Source organism: Amblyomma mixtum, chromosome 9 (genome assembly GCF_055824585.1).
Source record: "Amblyomma mixtum isolate Tamu chromosome 9, ASM5582458v1, whole genome shotgun sequence".
Classification (NCBI taxonomy): Eukaryota; Metazoa; Arthropoda; class Arachnida; order Ixodida; family Ixodidae; genus Amblyomma; species Amblyomma mixtum.
Genome location: NC_143020.1, coordinates 24,554,716 through 24,576,917, shown reverse-complemented (window position 1 = coordinate 24,576,917; position 22,202 = coordinate 24,554,716). Strand labels below are relative to the sequence as shown.

General features: G+C 43.6%; 1 protein-coding gene across 1 annotated transcript in view; it reads right to left on the bottom strand.

The window, feature by feature from the left end:
- The window catches only part of LOC149328535 (uncharacterized), a 41,815-nt gene extending 20,894 nt beyond the window's left edge, over nucleotides 1–20,921 (bottom strand). The window contains exons 1-6 of the mRNA XM_089559014.1: nucleotides 20,901–20,921; nucleotides 16,059–16,349; nucleotides 11,921–12,246; nucleotides 8,211–8,348; nucleotides 6,178–6,394; nucleotides 4,514–4,728 (exon numbers count right to left, since the gene is read on the bottom strand). Of these exons, the coding sequence (XP_089415140.1) occupies nucleotides 4,514–4,728; nucleotides 6,178–6,394; nucleotides 8,211–8,348; nucleotides 11,921–12,246; nucleotides 16,059–16,349; nucleotides 20,901–20,921 (1,208 nt within the window). The remainder of the gene's footprint in view (nucleotides 1–4,513; nucleotides 4,729–6,177; nucleotides 6,395–8,210; nucleotides 8,349–11,920; nucleotides 12,247–16,058; nucleotides 16,350–20,900) is intronic.
- Nucleotides 20,922–22,202: the final 1,281 nt, after the last annotated feature.

The following is a 22,202-nucleotide window of genomic DNA, read 5'->3' as shown; positions in this document are numbered from 1 at the left end:
ATACAACAAACCCGGTCAAAATAGTGCTTATTGAAGTCTAGCGCAATAAATTTGAACGAAGTTATGAAGCGCCGGAAGATTAAACGAGCGATTTATGCCACAATATTATTCACTTCCACTATATACAAATAAGAGCGCGTAATGATAAAAACTTGAAGCAAAACGGCTTAGACATTGAAAGGTTCAACTCGCGACCTACTAGAAACACAAGTTTAAAATTATTAACTTTCTTGACTCGTGAAGATATAAGAGGACGTCATTTACTCGATGTAATATCACTATAAGGGGTCTTTAAGGGATAATAAATGATTATGATGATGGGAGCAAATATTATGCCATTTGCTCATGTGGCAGGAAAGTGGCTGCAACAGTACGGGCTTTCGGAAAAATAAATGAACATTTCTAATAGTATCTTGTTCACTTCATATGACCTTGTAGGAATAGCTGACACTTACGAAAGAGTAATATCAGCCGGTTGGTAAAGCGACTGCTTGTTCAGGCTGTGAAACAGACATCCAAAAAAACACCCTAAAGAGAGGGGCAAATATGCCTATTTCGATTAATTGCGTCATTGCTGACAGCAAACTAGAATCACATAATGCAGAACGAAGAAAATAATAATGCAGTCCACATCAGGCTTTCTTTATCACAATATGATGAGAGTCCCATATAGAGCCTGGACACTCATTTAGGTGTGACGGAAATAACTGATATTTGCGTTTTTGCGATTACGGCACCGCTCGATCGTTTCGCTGTAAAAGATCTGATTCGCTTTCAGTGTTGACAGATTATTCACGACCTATCAAAAAAGGATGCTACAGTGGTTAGGACGCCAATCTGGCGACTTGATGCAACCGAGTCTAACATACTGTAGTTAATTTCTTAATCTATTTTAAATAAGTTGGACAGTTGTGTATAGTTATCATTCTTTTAATTTTGAAGTAATCTTAAGCATTGACTTGCCATGCTTATTTTTCTCCGTTCATTTCCTCACTTTGCTATTATGATATTAGCCGTCACAACTCCAACATCCCCGTTTCACACTACCAACGTTGCGCGTTGTGAAATTTATTGCATGTTGACTGCCGCTGCTTTCTCGAGATGTCTTATCATGGAGAGGGCTGAGTCGGGCTGGTTGGTTCATGTTGAATGGTTTGTCTGTGTTTGTCTCTTCTTCGCATGTGTTTGTCTCTTCTTCCGTCCCGTCCGTCAGCGCTGTTTTGCCGTACCATTCAATGTCTTATCATCATCATCAGCCTGGCTACACCCACTGCAGGGCAAAGGCCTCTCCCATGCCTCTCACTACCTGCCCTAAATATACATTCTCTCTTACTACTTACAGCACCTCGCCACCACTTACGAACTGCTATTCCCTTGCTAGACTGTTGAATATTACTTTAGTCTTCTCCATGTAAATTTCTAGCCCCACCACTCTGCTCTGCCTGTGTAACTCATTGATCATGTTTTGCAGTTCATGTCTTGAGTGTCTTAGCAAGGCAATGTCTTCAGCGAATCGCAGATTCTATAAGTATTCTCCGTTAACTCTTAGCCCCAACTGTTCTCATTTCTGGCCCCGGAACACCTCCTGTAAACAGGCAGTGAATAGCATAGGCGAGATCGTGTCTCCCTGCCTGATACCTTTCTTTATTGGAAATTTATCGCTGACTTTAAGGAGAATTATGGTTGCTGACAAATCGTTATAAATATCTTACAAATTATTCGCATAACACTCTTCTACACCCTGATTCCGCAATGTCTGCACGACTGCTGATGTTTCTACTGAGTCGAATGCTTTCTCGTAATCAATGAACGCTGTACATAGTGGCTGGTTATATTCTGCGCATTTCTCTATCACCTGACTGATAACGCGAATATGCTCTATTCTCGAGTATCCTGAACGAAAGCCTCTCTGATCATTTTGCTGATTGAAGTCTAAGGTTGTCCTAGCCCTATTAGTTATAACATTAGTAAATACCTTGTAGGCAACAGACAGTAAGCTGATCGGTCTGTAATTCTTAAAGTCCTTGACGTCTTCGCTCTTAAGATTTAAGATTATGTAAGCGTTTTTTCAAGTTCTAGATACGCTCGAGGTCAGAAGGCATTGCGTATACAGGGTGGCTTGTTTTTCTAGCGCAATCGCTCCTCCATCCTTCAGCCAATCTGCTGTCATCTGATCCTCACCAGCTGCTTTCCAACTTTGCGTTGCTCCTAAGGCATTCTTTACTTCCTCCTCCGTTACTGGTTGGATGTCCCATTGGTGTGCTCTACTGCCTCTCTTAGTAACATTCTGATTACAATCGCTACTGTATAGATTTGTGTACACCTCTTCGGCTACTTTAAGTATCTTATCCATATTGCTAATGACATAGCCCACTTTGTCTCTTAGCGCATACATCTTTTTTCCTATGCCTAGTTTTCAGTGCTTTTAGGATACCTCCGTTCTTTAGAGCATGCTCGGTATTCTCCATGTTAAATTTCCTGATGTCGGCTACTTCGCGCTATTTTATTTTCTTCCACAGCACTGCTAGTTCTATTCTGTGTGTGGAGTTAGAGGTCCACATGCTTTGGCGTTTCATAATATGATTTTTAGCCTCCTGAGATAACTTACCAGTATCCTATCGAACCATCCTACGACCTATTTTTAAATTGTTCTTTTAGTTTCCTACCCTCTTCAAAAACGATCAGTCGTGGACACTAAAACTCTGCAGCCTGTTTGTATATGTTCAATACACTGTAAAATTAACTTTCGCTAGCTAAAATCAGAACAAACAGGCAGCGAAAAATTTCCTGTCCTCGGAATAGATTTTTTTTTTGCAATTCTTTGCCAAGGAACTTACAGTAACAGCAGATACTTTTATAGTAACAACAGAATTTGTTGTAGCTACAACAGAAATGTACCACATAACTAGAGACTACAGAAAGCTATTGTCGAAAACCTACAGCAGAAGAGAAAAATGTAAAGATAACAAAAAATTTGTCATGAGGAAGCATTTTCTTTTGTTCTCACAGAGTTCTGTCGTTCTTATCAACAGACAACTTACAAAACGCCAGAATCATGAGTTATAGAGTTATAAATTGTCCACGTTGAAAAATGTCATGAAATATGAGGGTATAGTTTTATTTTTGGAGGCTTCAGTTCCGTTAATAAGTCGCTCGCACTACGTATTTTTGGAAAGAGTACTGTTGCTAAAAAAGCCGACCGAGGCGCGCAGGCTGTCACTGGTAGTGCTGGTATAAACAGTGAATTGTTGCAGTCGACGGTCAAACACATTAATGCACATGCAATCCTACCTATACCTCGGAGTCACCATTTCCACCAATTTAAGCTGGTCCGAACACGTCTTGAAATTAGCCTGCAATTCATCCAAATCACTCGGCTTCATCAGAAGATCGTTATACTTCGCCCCTCCTTCTGGCTGTAAATTAGCATATGAAACCTTCATCCGTAGTAAACATGAATATGCATCTTCTATGTGGAAACCTCATCAAGCGTGCTTAATTAACACCTTAGAAGTTATTCAGAACCGCGCAGCACGTTACATCACCTCAAATTATAATAGATACTACAGCATCACCGGGATTAAATTGATACTCTACCTTCTACTACTTGAGAACCACCGAAAAATCTCACAACTTTGCATTGTTCATAAATTGTATTACAACTTTCCTCACCTCCGCGACTCATTACTTCTACCTCACATTAGAACACTGCGTCGCCTCTTTAATTCAGCGTTTACGTGGTTCTACAACAGCCTTCAATAAATAATTTCTACCTCCAGCAATATAAAATTGGAACCAGTTACCAGACCACATTGTAGACAAGCCTGACGTTATTAAATTTAGAGTCACAGTAATCGAACATTACAGCAAATGAAAAATCAACCTAATGCTTTGATTTTTACCATTTATTTTTCTTGTTACTATTGCCTCTTTTAGCCTAGCGGCCACCATGTATTGATTAGAACTGGATCTTAACATTTCACAATGTATTCGTTTTTTTTTTATTTTTGCATTGCATTGTGCTGTATTTTACTGCTTTAACATTGTTATTCTCTTTACATTGTATTTCAACTGTTCTCTACCCCCCTCCTTATGTAATGCCCGAAAAGGGCTTTTAAGGGTACAATGAATGAATGAATGAATGAATGAATGAATGAATGAATGAATGAATGAATGAATGAATGAATGAATGAATGAATGAATGAATGAATGAATGAATGAATGAATGAATTTCCGAACAGCTAAAAGGGTGACCTGAAAGCTTTTCTAAATAATATAAATAGAAAAGAACCTCATTCTGTGCGAAAGAAGTAGTCAAGATTTCTGTGGCTGTTAGAGTCAGCGTTCATACCTGTCTTTCTTGAGCACGTCTGAACTCAGACATGCGTTTGTTCAGGAATTTCTAGTGATAGCAGAGTCAACATGAAGCTTAATTAACCTTTGGGCAACATAACGGCTGACATCTTTATTCATTCCGTAATGCAAATGAAGAATTACGTTGTACTGAGCTCACCTAGACAGCCAGCGTGGCACCCGTATGCCCAGAGCTTCCCGCGCAACCTGGAACAGCTCCTCAGTCACTTCGTGAACGTCTCGCAGCTTCGCATCCAGGAGAACGGTGGCTGCGTTCGCACTCTCTTGCCTGAACAACCCCTCGTGGATCTCGACACAGGCTAACTTGCGGGCACTTTCGCCAGCTTCAAGGAGATCCCAGAGGGCGGTAGCATTCTGCGGCAACAGAAGCACAAAGTCAGTTCAAGAAACAGACCTAAAGCGAAAACATTATTTTGGCCCCCTACATTGCTTTAAGTGGTTTGGTTCAGGCCTGAGTTCGACGCGACAAGGAAGTCATCAGATACCTGGTAATCTCTGCCACCAAGTGCCACCCAGCAATCTGAGGAATACAGGAATAACTGCAGGGCAGGGGAAGCAATGGGCGTGAAACGCAATGCAGGTACTAAGTGGGGCATAGTACAGAGCATTGTCTATGTGTTATGTCAGGATAAGCGCCTCAAACTTGACAGCAGGGCGTGTCCAGTGGTTTCGTTTCAGAATCAGAATTTTTTATTAGTCAATCATTTGTTCAATACACATTGTTATGAAGAAGGTGGTTCTTGTGGTTCTTTGGAGGCCTCAAGTAAAGGAATTAGTCTCCGCTTGTCTCATGGCAGTAGATTTTGTAAGCAAAAGGGGTTTTTTCCCAGACCAACCTAATGTGGGGTGGCCTGAAGAATGCAAATCGTGCTGCACACTCTATCTCATCTATACGCATGCGGCGACAAAAACTAGAGCGGACGTACGCCGCGTTGTAGAGTGCTTCCATGTCCTGGCAATTTTTTTTTTCAGTCTCTTTTAATTTCTAGGCGCAATGCGAGAAACGAGCTACAAATATAGGTGATAGGGGTACGTATTCGCGCAAAAAACGGGACGAAAAGGAGGAAACACAAACGACATGTACAAAGTACATGTCCATTGTACAATGTACATGTCCAGTGTACAATGTACATGTGCACTGTACAGTCTTTGTCAAAAGTAACCAGGCTGCATGGTTTGCTTCTCATTTGTATAGTAGAGCCTTTACGGCTTTCCCTAATGTCGAAAAGTTCTTTGAAGGTGAGGACAGGGGTCCTCCTTATCATAGAGAGATTTAGAGCTTGAGGGCGGCACAACAGCTTAAATATACGAATGAGAAGCAAAACAATGCAGCCTGGTTACTTTTGACAAAGACTGTACATATCGTTTGTGTTTCTTCGTTTTCGTCCCGTCTTTCGCGCCAGTACGTACCCCTTTCAGGCTATGAACCAACTCGTCCAGATTAGAGTTTTAAGTTTAGGTGATGTGGTAGTGGGATCTACTCTCTGTAACGTTTATTTGTAAGTCCGAGCAATGCAAACCTACGAGAGGCAGAGAAGCAGCAGCTGTGGCTTGAATTTCGACTCACCTTTGAGTTCTCTTCATTTGCTTGAGAGCCAAAGATGAGCCCATTTAGAATACATGCGACGAGCGGCGCCAACCAGCCATATATCTATGTCATATTCGCAAACGAAGTGCTTTTCGGTTTTTGCGTACATGACCGAGTTTATTGGATTCTTAATGGTGGCCAATCAGGGATTTTGCTTGGTAAGCAGACATGGGGGCCCATCGAACCTGACTTATGAACTTCCCCTCAGTACATACCTGTCCGACGAAAAGAGGTGCGAAGTAGAACTCGTTCCATAGCTTCTGATAGCGTCGGATGTCATCTTCATTGGCATTGAAAAACTCCATCAAGTGGCAGCGCGCCGAAGCAGCTAGCCAGCTGCAGAAGTAGTCCGCCTGCTCTGATTTCATTGCGTGGTGTAGGCTTGCGCGACCAAATTCTAAGACGACGGTAATATTGAACTCCTCACTAAATCTGAAAATCAACAGAGCGAAATTCTTAATTCACTCTTTCACACTGGCGATAAGTGACTAGGGAATCGACGTTCAAAAAGACGTCAGGAATGAACGTTCAGTAAAGCATGGATTACTAAAAATCATTAATGAAATATGAGGCAAAAATGCGGGTAGCCGACTCAAAAGCAAGAAGCAAGTTTTTTCATCCGTGCATTACTTTTTTCTAGCTCTGCGTTTCTAATGCTTGAAGCTGGTTCGTAAACTCTAATGTTTCATCTCTCGCCCCCTCAATTCTATGAATGCTGAATCTGAGAGCGGTGAGTTTTTAAGGAACACCTATCTAGATTACGTTGTTTCATGTATACAGAGAGAAAATCCAGAGAACGCGATGCGCCCACCGGATTTCTAAACCGTTTAGTCCGAAATAAACCGCACTGAATTAAATCCAAGTCCAGCATTCTTTAACATCAATTTTTGATTGTAGGACTATTGCTGTTAATTATTCGATACTCCGATGCGTATAAAAACTATTCTTTTATAGTTTTCCCATCGATCGCATCGTGTACTTAAGACTGGCACCGAAACCAATAAGGAACATTTCTTAAAATAGCAAAAACACTCGCAGCAAAAAAATGCAAGGCAGCCAATGCGGATAAATTCGCTTCCATAGCGAAAGCTTATGGTGTATGAGTAAATTGAGTTCATAGAGAATTTCCCGTTGAAACTACGCCTCTCCACGCTTTTTGGGTGCGGTATAGAGGCAGGGAAAACACTTCATGGTAGAAGCATCGCGTACTGGGAAGCTAAAAATATTTTATGTGGTTTATTTTACATCTTCAGAGGGATAAATTGCGCTACTGTTGATCCCTGCACGCTAAACGAATGAATGCACATTGATTCTAAACCTCTTTTTTATCACATTTACAGTTATGTGCGAGAGTAATAGTTTTTCCACGGTTACTGGCATTCACACAGCCCCCAAACGTAGCAAGTCCAAAGTTCAATGCTAAATCACTGACAAACATGGTGAATGGATGACCCATAGAAAATGATATTTTCGAGCTGCTGCAAACAAGGGAAATGAGACATGTTACTGGGCACTTGTCAGTTGTAGGGCGCCTTCCGGTTTCTCTGTAATTGAGTACGGAAGTAGCCGCTCTTAAGGTGTAGACGTGGCACCCAGGTGGCTCTTTGTTCGGAAAACATGACGACCAAGAGGGTGTGGTTACCTGGAGTGGCTATGTCTAGTTTAGGCCAGTATGGCCGTCTAAACTCACTATGCCGGCTCGGTTGCGGTCCTATTGGGAATGTAACACATATGCTCTGTTTACTTTCTGTGACTTTAAAGAAAGCTGTTTACTTACAGAACAGGTTCTAACGAATGTAGCATATTTAATAGATTAGTGAGAGTAATATTTAGCCATATTTTTTCTTTTTTAGGCCATGGCTCTCATGTGTTTGGTTTTTGTGTACTCACTACCAGGGCCTCCTGAAGTAGCTTTTCGCTCTGTGTCTACTAAATCATTAGAGATTCATGACATCGATAAAGGAGGAATAAATATTGAGTATTCTGCATTATTGCATTGGGGTGACATGAAGAATGGTGAACAGTTAATAGGCCACGTTTCAGGGAAGTAGAACGAGACATAGTGATGATCAGTTTTCCCGGCGATGGATTATATACTGAGAGCCGCTTTCTTTTTACTTTGATTCATTAAAAAAATATTTTATGCGAGCACCAGTGTTCCCTAGAAAATATTATTTCGTACTGCTATTTATTTTTAGTTTCCTTATGTTGCTTAAAAAGCAACGAATAGTATGGTCATTCAACTTACCGTTCCATTCTAGTAAAAAGTTCCTCAATAGTGCTGACACTAGCACCCTCCAGAAGGTTATCAGCCACCCTGAACGGCAAGCTTGGATATCGAGCAGGGCACTCCTCTTGATTCATTGGTCTCCGAGTGCCGAAACCACTGTTTGATAACAATGAGCAGCAGGAAAAACATCCATTCAAGACATCCTCATTGTAAACTGCCCGCGAAAACTACGCTAGACAAAGCCACCTTAAAAGTTTTAGAATAGTACCGGCACAGATATCCTTGAAGATGTGCCAGCTACAACTAGATATCACAGGATACCACAACTAGATAGCACAGTTATGATTCTGGGATGTTTATTTTTTTTAGACAGCAACGAAACAGTGTCACAAAGAAGGGCGGCATGGAGTCATAAAGACGCTGGCTTATTTTCAACCGTGGTTTAGAGGTAAAATTTACATGCTTATGTTCTATGCAGCATGTAGAACGAATAAACGAATAAAAAAACGTTACATTGCGCAGATAAAGCGAACAGTGCTATTACCTTTTTGAGCCACCATCAGCTATGACCTTTTTTGTCCTGTATCAAAATAGGAGGTCACTTGATGCACATAGCACTTAGCGGGAAAGTTCTACGGGCTTCAAAAATTTCCATCTTGGTGATGTCAGTGCGCTTCTAAGCCCTCCACACCGGGAATATCAGTTTGTATCCTCACCAAGAGAAATGCAGCCCCAATGAGCAGTCAGTTTATTTTATCACCTAATTCCTACATTCCTGCAACCTGCCATTAAGACAATGGCTTGGCTAGGTCGACACAGTTGTTTTCACAAGCTAGCGTTAATTTACAGATTATTCCTTCAGCACAGTCTACAAATTGGTTTTCGTAATTCTTTTTACTCTGCCACGAGATGGCTGGCGTGCTAAAGCTTCGTGAGCTTACGGGCGGAGCAAAACACTTGAACTTGGAGACCTTCAGCACTTTTTCAAGGTGTGGTGTGATTTAAGCATGTAGGCAAAATTTGAAGTTTTTTTTCAGCTTTTAGCGCTCTTACGTGCTAAACATCCAGAGCGTTCCACTGCTCTGGAAGTGGTTGCCCATCAGCGTCCGAGAAATGCATTCCCTTCATCAGTAGCTGCAGGAAAATATTCGGCAGGTGCAGCAGAATATGAGCAGCATCTTTTTTTTCTTTTGTTTGTGCATTTTAGGTATCTCCACATCAGCTGCACATCATTTATACAACACGAATTACAAATTTCATAATTAAAGAAATCTGAAGTTCTGCGCTCTGTTTAGTCGTTTGTGCTCTATAGTTGCCGGTTTACAAGGCACCGACCTATGAGAAGCAAAGCTTTAGTTAGGCACACTAGAGGGCATAGAGGCGAACGTATGTTTTTTTTTCTTCGCAGATATTCTGTGTGTATAATGTTTCATTTGCTTTTCGTTGTTCTACTGCAGACACCAAATAGTAAGGTGGAGGCGTCTAAACCGTAAGAATAACTACTGGATCTTTCCAAAGAGAGCTCAAGAAATATAGTTTCTTGCCTAGATCAATGTTGCTACTTCAATAATGTAGAGATTCAGCACTGCGTTTCGGTGCAGTCCGTGACCCACTGAGAAGGCTAGCCTGCGAAATCACAGCGACACCATAATTTGGCTTCCCTCCAGCCTTTCCGTCCCTCAGATAGTTTAATAAAGAGAAATTTAAATCAAACTTTCGGCCACCACAATTTTTTTGAGGGCAAGCGATGACTTCTACAGAAAACCGCTTCTTGCATGGAGGATACGCACTCCTAAAAACAAAGAGCGCGGGAACAAATCCGCTGTCAACTGTGAATTTTCTAAATTAAACAATTTTCAAGTATTTTTCATGACGGCAGTTAGTGCGCTTGTTTAAGTGAAAACTTACAGGTGTGCTTATTTGTGGACTATTGCATTTGGCAGACCTCCCTTATCACGTCCATGATCTCAATTTGATAACTGCCTGACTTCCAACTCTGTCCGCGTGGTTGCTCCTTCGAGAAGGTTCCGGTCTGCACAAAGTTCCTCCTCTGTGCAAAACAACTCTTCCTACCGCGTCTCATATGCCGGGTATATGCAACAACAATTTCTGGCGACAACGGTTCTCGTTTTATTTTAGGCTTATTAAATGAGAGAAAAGCCATAAAACTGCTGCGTCATGCAAAATGGGATCTCAGCCCTAATTGCACCAGTCTTGCGTTTGTAATTAGGGCACAGTTGAGCAAAACGCGACAAACATTTGCAAATAGTCGGCAACATTTTTTTATTCACAAGTGCCAAAAAATAATTGTAGCCCAATTATTGAAAAGGGAGCAAAGTACGAACACAGTAAGACTTAGCCAAATTTAACACTCCAAAGTGTCGCATTTTCCGCCACGTAATGGGGCACAGCAAAGAGGCCTCCCAAATCACCATATTACTCATCTTTGCTGTGAATGCACACAAAGGCGCCTCCATATGCATTTGAATAACTTTCGCTACGATATTCAAATGGCACTGCTGAAACCCAAACCGACCGTTTTCTTCCACTGCGCACAACACTCTACGCTGTTCTACCGCCGTGTTCTGCGTCTAACCTGGCTACGTGATGCTTTTTCATTTCCTGCCTTCACCTCAACCTTTCTCTGTTTTACTGTCACACATATTGCTCTTTCGATCTGCCGTGTTGGATGCACGTGCGATTTGGTTCCGTTTCCCACCGTAAACAGTGGACGGTGAGGTTTCCAAGCTTTTTTAAATATTTTCTGCTTTTCAAATTCTCTCATTTTGTTTGTTGTTCCGTTATGGGGGCCTATGGTAACACAAAAACGCCTGATGGCATCATCGGTCCTTGCGTCTCTCCAGAGCTTTCTTCATGTTTTCTGAACGCTTCTGGACATTCATTGCTTCTTTTGTACTTGAGTTTACACTCGAGAGCGGCAAAACACGTGTGGAGCATAGAATAAAGCCATTACGTGTACTTCAGTACTTCCAGAACATCCCAACGTCGCCTCTTGCCTCACATGTAACGCACCGGTACAAATATTCTAACTTAATTAGACGAGGAGCAGAAATTTTGAACCTTTCCATGAGACGATAAACAAATTGTAGTAACTGATCACTTGCGTTAACTTGCGGGGGCAAGAATGACTGAGCTGCAGAGCTTTGAAAAATCTGTTTCGCGTCTTTTCGACCGCTTTGGAACTTTCTTCTCTTCTTACCGGGATTCAATCCCGTCAACCTTCAACCAAGCTGCAGTAAATATCTTGAGGGTCATAGCACAGAAATATCACGTTAATATGATAGCTTAATACAATGTTTGGAGGCTCTGAGTGAGAAAATCTCGGATTTAGCTTCAGGTCGCGTTTTACCCACTCTCGCATACAGGAGTTGAATCCCAAAATCCGAGCAGAACATCAAGGAGCACAGCTTTCTTGCAAGAATAATGTCAACTTGAAAAGGCTAGGAATACGACGGTATCCTAGTTCCTAATTTGCGCTTGCCCATTAAAAGCAGTGACAAAAGAACCTGAAGATTTCTGTTAAGAGATTAGCGGTATCTTCGGTCGGGTCGTATATCCTGTCTGCAAGAATGGCATTCGTGTTCTAATCATGATTCGGTTGAAGTCGTGAAATCCTCGTTTCGAAGGTTTCTGTAATTACCAGAGTTGTCTACTCCTAACACCTTAATTATGGTAGCATGATTATGCGATGTCGGCAAGGCGCTTACCAGTCAAGGGCAAAGGCCGCAGCATCAGTGTCTCCTTCGACGCACTTAAGGAGCATCGTGATGTCCTCGCTCACTCCTGATTCGTCAAAGTCTACTGAGTCCATCTGTGACACGGCGTAGTCGGCCACCATCTCCATCAGCTTCTGAGCGGCCTGCTTGTACAGTGACACCCCTTCCATGCCCCAGCACGCGTGGCCGTAGAAGTCCTGACATGCCGACGGTAGCACCGAAGAGGGGTTGTACCATCTCGGTAAATTTCTAAGCCAGTGGCAACTAGACGTAGTGCACTGCACCGACGGCGTAACTTCGGCTGCCATAACTTCAGCCTGCAAGCAAGTTTTACAAAGCATTAATGCGAATCCGAAATGGCACTTCAACAGCCCTTCACACTATGAAAGAGGAATTGTATACTGCGGCTTCTACGGATGATTTTCGGCCATTTTTACATAGGCAGTGTTCAGTTCACCTACGGAAGAATCCAAGTGCAATCGTGACTGGATAGCAGTAAAAAGTTGTAATCTCGTTTCGAGCATTGGCGGTATACATGGACCTGTAAGCGGCATTGCATAAGTTAATGCTGAACTGGGACTAAAGGCATTCATGTCATCGAAGGCAGCCGGACGAATAGGACGATGAATAACAAGTGCTAGAATAAAAATAGGAATGACTGAATATAATGTAGACACTTCGAAGGGATATAAGTGCAAACACGTTTTTGCACTACCGGCAGCTAATGCGCAAAAAATATAAGGAGAGGGGGTGGGGGACCCCCATGATTTTTATTGTCCCCAGGCCTAGGTTTTTACACACGCTGCACTAGTAGACAAAAAATTCAACGAAACTAACCGACAGAATAATTAGCGGCGCCATCACCGTACGCCAACTGCAACCTGCGGAGTCATTGGATATTCCTTGTAAACGCCTCTTTTTCACTGCAGATCAGATCATACGCTCTTTAATGGGAGTGAAGACGCCTCGTTCATCCATCTTCCAGGATGTGACGGGCTGTGGCGAGCTCAATCGGGCACAGGCATTACGTCAATTGGTCAGAGGCATTGCACAGTGCTTCCTTGGAAGAGACTCCGGTGGCGCGATGCAATTAGGGTGTTGTTATCAGATCACCAGCATTGCAGTGGCACCAAGGCGAAAGTGTCACTCCTTAATGGGAGTGAAGACGCCACGTCAATCTGTCTACCATGATCTGACGAGCTGTGGCGAGCTGAGTCAGGCGCCGGCATTACGTCAATTATCCTGCGGCATTACACGCTGCTTGCTTGAAAGAGAATCCAGAGGCGCGATGCAATCAGGGGGCTGCTATCAGATTACCAGCATTCCAGTGGCAGCAAGGCGGAAGCGTCGCTCTTTGATGGGACTGAAGACGCCACGTTAATCTGTCTACCAGGATCTGACGAGCTGTGGCGAGCTGGGTCAGGCGCCCGCATTACGTCAATTATCCTCCGTCACTGCACCGTGCTTCCTTGAAAGAGATTCCGCGGCGCGTTGCAATCTGGGGGCTGCTATCAGATCACCAGCATTGCAGAGGCAGCAAGGCGGAAGCGTCGCTCAACGGCTAGCCACGATACGAAGCGCTCTGACATCAGCATTCAGTTGCGCCAGCCTGATTGAAACGCCGTACGGCGCTTCCAAAAGCCTCCGTGAAACAGTGCTCACAAGCGACGCCTGTCGTGACCAGCCTTAGCCGGAACACGCTGAAAAGCGGTGTGCGGAGAAGGGTAAGGGAGTTCACGGAAAACGATTGATTCGCTGATTTCATCTGGCATGACAGGTGCTGACAACAGAGGCGGCGATGAACAGTTCATCACACATGAAAAGCTCTGACATGGTACGAAATGGAGCTGGAAGTTTTAGTTTCAGCAAACCGAGAACTCACAATATCAGAACAGCGTACGGCAAAAACTTTTAGGCTCAACACAAAAAAAACGATCGCAAATTTATATTATCCCTCAAAACAAGCTTCAGAACAACCTCAACTCAAATACGACCTCCTCTCACATTGTTTACCAACACCTCAGTAAAGAGTTTCTCATTAATCATCTCCCTCTCTGACAACTTGTACCCGGCAGAAAGTACGACATTAAACTGTCTCTATGCACTGCTGAGGGCCCTTTTAGAACCTTATAGCCCCCTCTTCCGACGGATAAACCGTACTGCTTTGCATAGCGCCTGTTACACCGAATATACTACTTTTCGCATTATAGGTGCACCAAAGTCGGTCCTCTTTAGGTCATGTCCAAAGGACGCTGCAAACGCATAGCGCCAGCTCTATAATGGGTATGTAAAATAAATTTTACAACAATCGCAGTTACCGCATATAGGCGGCGCAAAGGTGCCTTGACGCTAGTTTTCGACATTTCACTCAGGTCCCCATAAGTTATTTCATAGTCGTGCTTTCTTTTGCCAATTCGGGCCAATGACTTAACTTCACACGACCAAAAATATTTAGGAAAAAAGTATTTTCGCATCTTTAAGGAACCAGACTCCACACCATCGCTGCCAGGCATCGAAGTCTTAGCTTAGAGAAAAATTAAAACGTTTGTTGAGCATTGCAGGGGTAGGATCATCATTTATGGTGGAAGATGAATTCTGAGGATCAAACTGAGGTGCCTCGATACCATTCTTGGAGTACATAGAAGCTGATATTGAGGCACCCTACTTTCCTTGTCGACAGACCTCCACGCTCTCTTGTCGCCTCAGCACGGAGCAGCTATGGCTGCTAGCAGTAGCCGGTCCGTGCGCCCTTTGGGAGGCGAAAGAGTTAATATACATTAACTCATCTCCGATCCCGCTGTATGTGTTAAAAATAAACACCGTAAATCCAGTGGAATGAAACATACGTTTAACAAAGAAACCCAGCAATGAGAGGGCTTGAAGAAGGGTAATGTGAACGCCGTAACGTTCAATATTCCTATTTCTACATAGGGGGTCATCAAGCAGCTTAAAGTCAATGGCCAAATGGAGAAATATGGTGTCAATGTATTCTGATAATCCATAGTTTGTAACATGGCCGCATCCAATCACTTCCGAGTCGCGGCCAAATCCAACTGACGATATGTTCAGAGAATAAGTTTGGAAACCTGGAGACAAAGGACGATAGCTGGCAAGCATTCCATTTGGCTGGGCCCGTGTTCAGAGGCGGGAGTTACCGAAGGACGAGTATCATTCTAACATATGACGCCCATATTATTTGCAGAGTTATGATCTTATGTCTCAAAATACTACGCCAAGTTGCAATAACCAAGCAATCCCAATGGAGATATATAGCGAGGCACCTTTAAGGAGCTAGTAATGCTATGAAGCCTCTAACTGGCCGACGTGTCACGTATGATGCGGGCCGTAAAAGTATCAATAGTTTCTTATGGACGTTCCTAGTTAGGTGTGCGCAAATTAATAACTGGCCTTTTCGCACATATTTTGCAAATAAAAATCATAATATCAGCAACGGGAAACGTGGAAGGCCTGCTCCAAGACAGGTCACTCCGAAGGTAAGTCTGAAGGAAAAATGGTCAGAAATTTCTGTGCTCGTAGTCCTGCTTGGGGACGTGATGGTGTAATTTCAATCTTCTAATTATTTTGGTGCATGCGCTTGAGTATCTGTGCGCAATCTTACTGCAGTTAAATGCTTGAAAATAATCACAAATGTCAGATATCAAACAAGGCAGCAATGGAGGCTAGTTGGTTGAACGTTTTGATGGCATAAACGCGCTGCACACAGCCGGCAGCGACTATTGCTGGTTTTTATGTGAATTGAGCGCGCGCATGGAACGTATTGATGTGTTTTATTCCCAGAATATACCTTAGTTGTCAGTGAGAACTTCTCCTCTGTACTTCTTTTTGTTTTGGTGTCTCTTTCATAGTGAAGCCCGTTTATTCCATCAAAATCAGATACTTTTTTTCTATTTCTCGAATATGTTAATGACTTTCGAAAGAATGCAGCAATTTTTTTTTTTGTTTTCGGAATATTATGCTCCCTTGTTTTGGTTGCTTTCGCATTAAAGGGTTTTAAAATAACAAAATTAAGCGCAGTGCTTTGCTAATGCAACACTTGTCACTTACTCGCCGGCGTTAACGAAAGATATATTGCAGAACATTCATTTAATATATAATGACCACTGCTTACCAGAACTGTCTCCGTGTGATTGTCGTCCGGCGAATAACGGTCGAAGTCCTTGAGGAGCTCTCCAGTAAGTATGCCCAATGGAGGCTTTGGGTACCGCCGTTCCCACCACTGAACCAACGCGTAACAGTTGGCCACAACCAAGGCCAACACGAACGACATCACGAGCCAGAAGAATGCGTCGCTCCTGACAAAACGCTTGGCCGGAAGCATAGCTGCATGACCGAGTTTCTTCGATCGGGATACTTGAGCCTGGACCGTAGCCGGAACCTTTGGGTTGCTGGCCACTTTAACCTGTCACAGAGTTGAGACAGGGTCAGCTGCACGCTATTTGATGTGCTTTATGTTGTTCCCATCCATTGTTTCGCAGGATGTGGACGGCACCAATATATGTACTCCCATTATACAGTGTGCCATTTTTATTATTATGAATTAAACATACGATTAGCCAAAGTTAGCCAATTCCCCCTTCCCTTTGAAGCTTTGTGGCCTATCTTGTCACATCTACATAGCAGTACAATTCACCTTAGTCAAACCCATAAAAGCCTGCAATGAACAAGTGCGGTCCGAAACATTCAAGACATTGGCAGTTTGCTTGGGGTCCCTTAAAACGTTCAAGCTTCAACGCGATAAACTTCTTCAAGCGCATACTAGAGCTTCATAACAAACAGAGAAACTTGAAGGGGCAAGATGACTGTTTAAACGATACGAACTTGTGCCAGGCCGTTGTTTTCTGATAACGGAAGTCGCATGGCGCAATTTCAAAAGTATTGCTATGGAAAATCTTGGTTATGGTTAGTGAAAATTTTCTTTCTCTCGACATTAGCTTGCTGAGCGGCTACCTTGGCCGCGGCGTGGGGCGCCTGAACCACACCTGCTGTTCTTTGACACCGCTGAGGTCAATGTAAAACAGCCATGAGGAATGCGGAATACCTTCATTTCCTCACTGTTCAGGACCGCTATCAGCTACGCACTTTTTATTTTGTGCACTGTGCAGTGTGTACTGTCGCCTCTGCGTTAAACAGCGGTATTGTGTGTCGATGGGTTCCGGAAGGTCCATTAAACAACAGTAACCGACAAATCTCACGCATGGTAGTATTGTGGTTCGAATGTGTGTATTCAGAGGTCTGATTAGATGGTCTCAAAAGAGTCCCGAAACAAAAGGCCGGAAGGCGTAGAATCACACAACACTAGCGCTCGTGTACTTCTTGCCCCCCTCAAGTGTCGGGCTTCTTCTAAAATTAATATAATCTACTTCACCAAGCTTTACACCTTTATCAAGCACTTTCGGATGCCCTCTACTTCAATGATGTCCCTAATGCCATCGGGGCAACATGTGGTAGCAGCATGCACGGTAGAACGTGTCTAGAAGTTTTATGACTATGACGGACGCCGTAGTCAATGGCCCGCAACGCTTTCCAGCGACCTGAGCATCAGCAGCTGAGTGCCAAAACCACTAAGGCGCCACGTGAATGGCAAGCTCTGAAATGCGAACGTACTCAGCTAGAACCGGCGGTTTTACGATTTGCGACCTACGAAGTTGTTAAGTAGAAATAAAATGCTTCCTCGACACACTTCATAGTCAGGAGAACGTGTACTGACTTCAAGCTCAGCTAATCTCTAAGATTTCAATCTACTATAAAATCCCCAGGGCTTCCTGTAAAGAGTACTCGACAATAGACCATATTTAAGTTATCAATCACGTGGTCGCAACTTCAGCAGTCATGGAGACATTGCAGACTCAGGATATACAATTGTCATGATGTACAAATACTGGAAGATATGAATAGTTCGCGCACAGTCACCTTTGGCTTACATAAAGTCAGCAATGAAATTCCTATAAAAAACGGTGGCAGGCAGGAAGACGCGATCTCGCTAATGCTATTCACCGCCTGCTTACAGGAGGTATTCAAAGGCCTGGATTGGGAACAGTTAGGCATAAGGTTTAGTGGATCAAATGTTTAGGGGAATCCCCCAAGGTGGAGTAGATTTGTAATAAGGGAGAACGGCGATATTACAAGGTTTAGTGGAGAACAACTTCGCAATCTGCGATTCGCTGAGGACATTTCTTGCTAATTCACTCAGGAGATAAACTATGATCAATGAGTTAGACAGGCAGAGCAGAACGGTAGGTCTAAAAGTTAATAGCAAGAAAACCAAAGTAGTGTAACAGTCACGGAAGGTAGCAAAACTTAACCGGTAGCAAGGTGGTGGAAGTGGTAAGGCAATACATCTACTTAGGGCAGGCAGCATCCACAGAACGCATTTAAAGAGTGAAATAACTAGAAGAATAAGAACAGGTTGGAATGCATTCGCAGGTTCTCTCAGATAATGAACGGAAGTTTACCAATACCCCTCAAGAGAGAAGCAGATAACACCTGTATCTTACCGGTACTCGCCTATGGGGCAGAAATGCGGAGGCTAAGGAAAGAGTTCAACTTAAGTGAGGGACAGCGCAGCGAGCTATGGAAGGAAAAGTGACAGGTGTAACTTTACCAGACAGGAAAAGGGCACTGTCAGTCACGGATGAAACATGATGACATCCTAGTCCAAATCAAGAGGAAGAAATGGGCTTGGACAGAGCATGCAATGCGAAGGCAGTGCAACCGATTGCCCTTAAGCGTAACAGACTAGACTCCAACGGAAGGTAAGCGTTACAGGGGGTTGCAGAAAGGAGATAGGTGGATGAAATTAAAAAGTTTGCGGGAATAGGATGGCCGCAGCTTGCACAGGAGAGGGTTGATTGGAGAGCCATATAAGAGGCCTTTCTCCTGAAATGCGGGTAGTCGGCCTAATGATGATGAGTCACGCGGTATTATGGCTCTCAGTTTTCCTTGTCACAACAAGAAAAAACTCGGGAGACGCTTAAGCTCTGCCTTAAGAATGAAACACGATGATGTTCTCTCGTTGTGGAGCACCCGTCGATTTAGACGGCACATTACCATTCAGGGAAGGCGGAGATCAAAGGCCCACACTAGTAGACGTTACCAGCTCTATCGCACTGGCGTGACAAGAGCTAGTAAGTACCCACTCTTTATACCTTCCACATGACGTGATCATTCCGCACTGCCCCTAGAGGCCCCCCGTGCGCAACAGAAACTTCCGAACCCGCTTCCTCAAGGACGAACGGTGACAATGGGTGGACGGATGGAAGACCGTCACCTTTGAAGCTGAATGGTTGCCGCCATGCTCTGCTTTTTTTTAAGTGTTCTAAATTTTTATCAAAATTGCTCATTTTCTTTCAATACGTTTTCCTACACTTCTAACCTAATGTGACCTCTCTTCTTAAGAGCCACACAAGGCTTCTTTTCCATTCAATTATTCCAATATTCGCCTTCCGCGTTTTCAACCAGTTGTTAACCTCTTTTTAACAACACGCTAACTCACAGCGCTCCTGGTGGCCTCCGCGAGAAGTGGAAAGCTTACTCATGCGCGAGGCGCAGACGCGGTCCGGCGCTGGCGCTTGGTAAATATCTGCTCATGAAAGATATCTGCGCCTCACTCGCGTCGGTGCAAGAAGTGGCTCGCTGGTTTACGGCCGGTATAACCAATCAGAGAACGCAGATCTCTCGGCATCCGGTACGGTCCTTGGCGAGCTTAGCGCGAGTACGAGTTACAGGTGGCCACATGCCATCAGGCTACGTTTGTTTTCCGACGCTTGTCGCGGCGCGGCGCTGGGCGCGTAGGCGCTGCGCGCGTGCGCCTCGTATGGACCCATGGAGATGCGCCTTTATTCTGTGGTGACCGCGACGAGGACAACGACGACGTCGTCTTGTCAGCTTCGCTAGCTCCTTAGAGCTCTCGCGTTAAAAGGAGTACAAGTTTGTATGTCTAGTAATGCTCACTGCTTCTATGCGGTCTTTCTGCAGTCACTCTCTTTCTCGCCGTTACGCGCAGGAAGGCGTAGTAAATGAACATGCAGACTAGCACTAAATTCGTCTTGGAGTAAGAGTTGGCTCGAAAGCATGTGTTTCCATCTTTTAATTGCGAGCGCTCCTATTCGACCAGCTAATACACATATATTTCTGGCCTGCAGACGTGTCTAGTTGAAGGGAAGCTCTATTATGTGGAATAAAAAAAAATACGCTGAGCTTTTTTTAATGTTTTGTTTATACCTCCATCACGGCTTAAAACGAAAAGAACGTGCAGAGAACCGAAGTAGGTTTTAATAAAACGGAAGAACGCGTTATGGCACGTTTCAATTTCAACGCATGTATTAACTGCAAAATTATCAGTTTTCCTTTTTTTTTTCAGCGCCCTAGTTTGCGCTCCGGTAACTTTTTCCCCCTAGTAAATCATTAGTCAGACGACTTTCGAGGGCATCCTGCTTTGCAAAAAGCTCGGGCGATAACGCGCTGCTAGAAACACCTCGCCGGTTAAGTATCAATCTGCCTAAAATTGCTTAATAAAATATTCTTGTCTCGCTTGTAAAAGTGCCGGAAAAAAGTAAGGCAGCATGGACAGTTCACTTTGACTCACCGGCTCCAAGCTGCCAGTACGTACCCAACCGATCGCGTGACTTGTTCGTTTCGTCATGTGTGGAGTAGGCCCAAATAATAAGTACTATAGATTCAGTTTCTCCAAAGAAATCATACCTGACGCAGCTTATTAGTTATAATTTCTTTTTTATCCCAGCGGAGACAGGTGTTTCTACACGGTGTTTTAAGGAAATGCGCAATAAACGGCCCGAATTCTCCACAGGTGTCAGCGTATTAGCTCTCCGGTCGTTAGCAAAAAGAAACAGTCACACCTTCACGAAGCCCTGCAGAGGTTTACTTAACCTGCGAGAAACGTTTGTATTAGGTGCCAAACTGAAGTGGCTTAGCATAACGGAAAGCAACTCACCTGACGGAACCAGGGTACCATGTCACAGACGCTTCTTGCTGCTCGTGATGCTTTAGGGGTTACGGCTGCGAGCACGTTCCAAAACTTATGCGCGATGGCTGCTTTTTGTCTCAGCGCAGAGTCCACTGATGCACGCTGTAGAACAACAGCACGTGGAAAGGCTTCTGCGTCTGATGATGACAACAGGAAAAACAAGGCGACAAGAACGAAGTTGTCATTACCCACACATTTCAAATACATAAAACGCCCTTTCTTCTATAACTGCGATCTTCAATGCAGCGGTTTGCTCAAAATGAACTGAAAACCGAAGGTTTCTTGATAAGTTATGCTTTTGAATCACTAGGGTATTTTACCGGACATGAGTATATGCTGGAAGGTGTTTGTTTTCTAATAATGTTGAGAATGCTAATTTTTTCGATAACAGAAACTAGAGGCTGCAGTGTACCTTATTCCTATTCACCTTCTCACTTAATATTGGTTTCACAGAATGTTTATGTTCAACGTACTTGCATAGCTTTGACAGCAGCGAAGAAGACAACCATGGAGTGATTTAACAGCCTGAAGCATTCAAAGAAGACGTGAAGGTGGATGCATATGCACAGCATGAACAGGTGGAAAATGTTAAAAACTGTACATAGCAAACGTGTGTTATATATTTTTATTTAAAAACTGCCCTCATCTTCATCAGATCATAAAGAGCTCAGCCAATTTCCTGCTGTGGCATATACAGTTTGACTTATGGGAAGGAAAACACGACCAAAGCCTAATAGGTTGCAGCGTATAGAAAGAAAAAAAATCTAATTGAGGCACGAAAATCACTGGGCCCGAATAGATTGTAGCATTTACTGCTTTAATGTACCAAATATAGTTCGAGAAATGTTATTTTTCTCTTTTCTTCGGAACCTCGTCCTCTGACTGGCGATCATGTAACAGCTGATGTACTAATTAAATATACTGATTGGTTTTCAGAAATAATACACCAAGCTTGAAAAAAAAACACGTAGCATGAGAAAAATGATATTTCCAAAACTGTTAAAAATACACACGAACAGACAAAGACTTCATTAGAATGAATAAATTTCTAGCACGCAGGACCCCACTGCACTCAGGCGTCTATGTTCCTGAGGTCCACAACATAGGTGGCCCGGTCGGTGGCGATAGCCTACACGGCCGGGTCCTCACAGCCTAGCTGGGTTGCCTAGTTCTCTCAGGTTTGAGGCACTCTAGGCCCGATGATGTTGAGAAAGGAGGTGAAGAGTTATGGGCATTGTGTGCAGGCAAGAGTGGGGAAGGATAGATCAT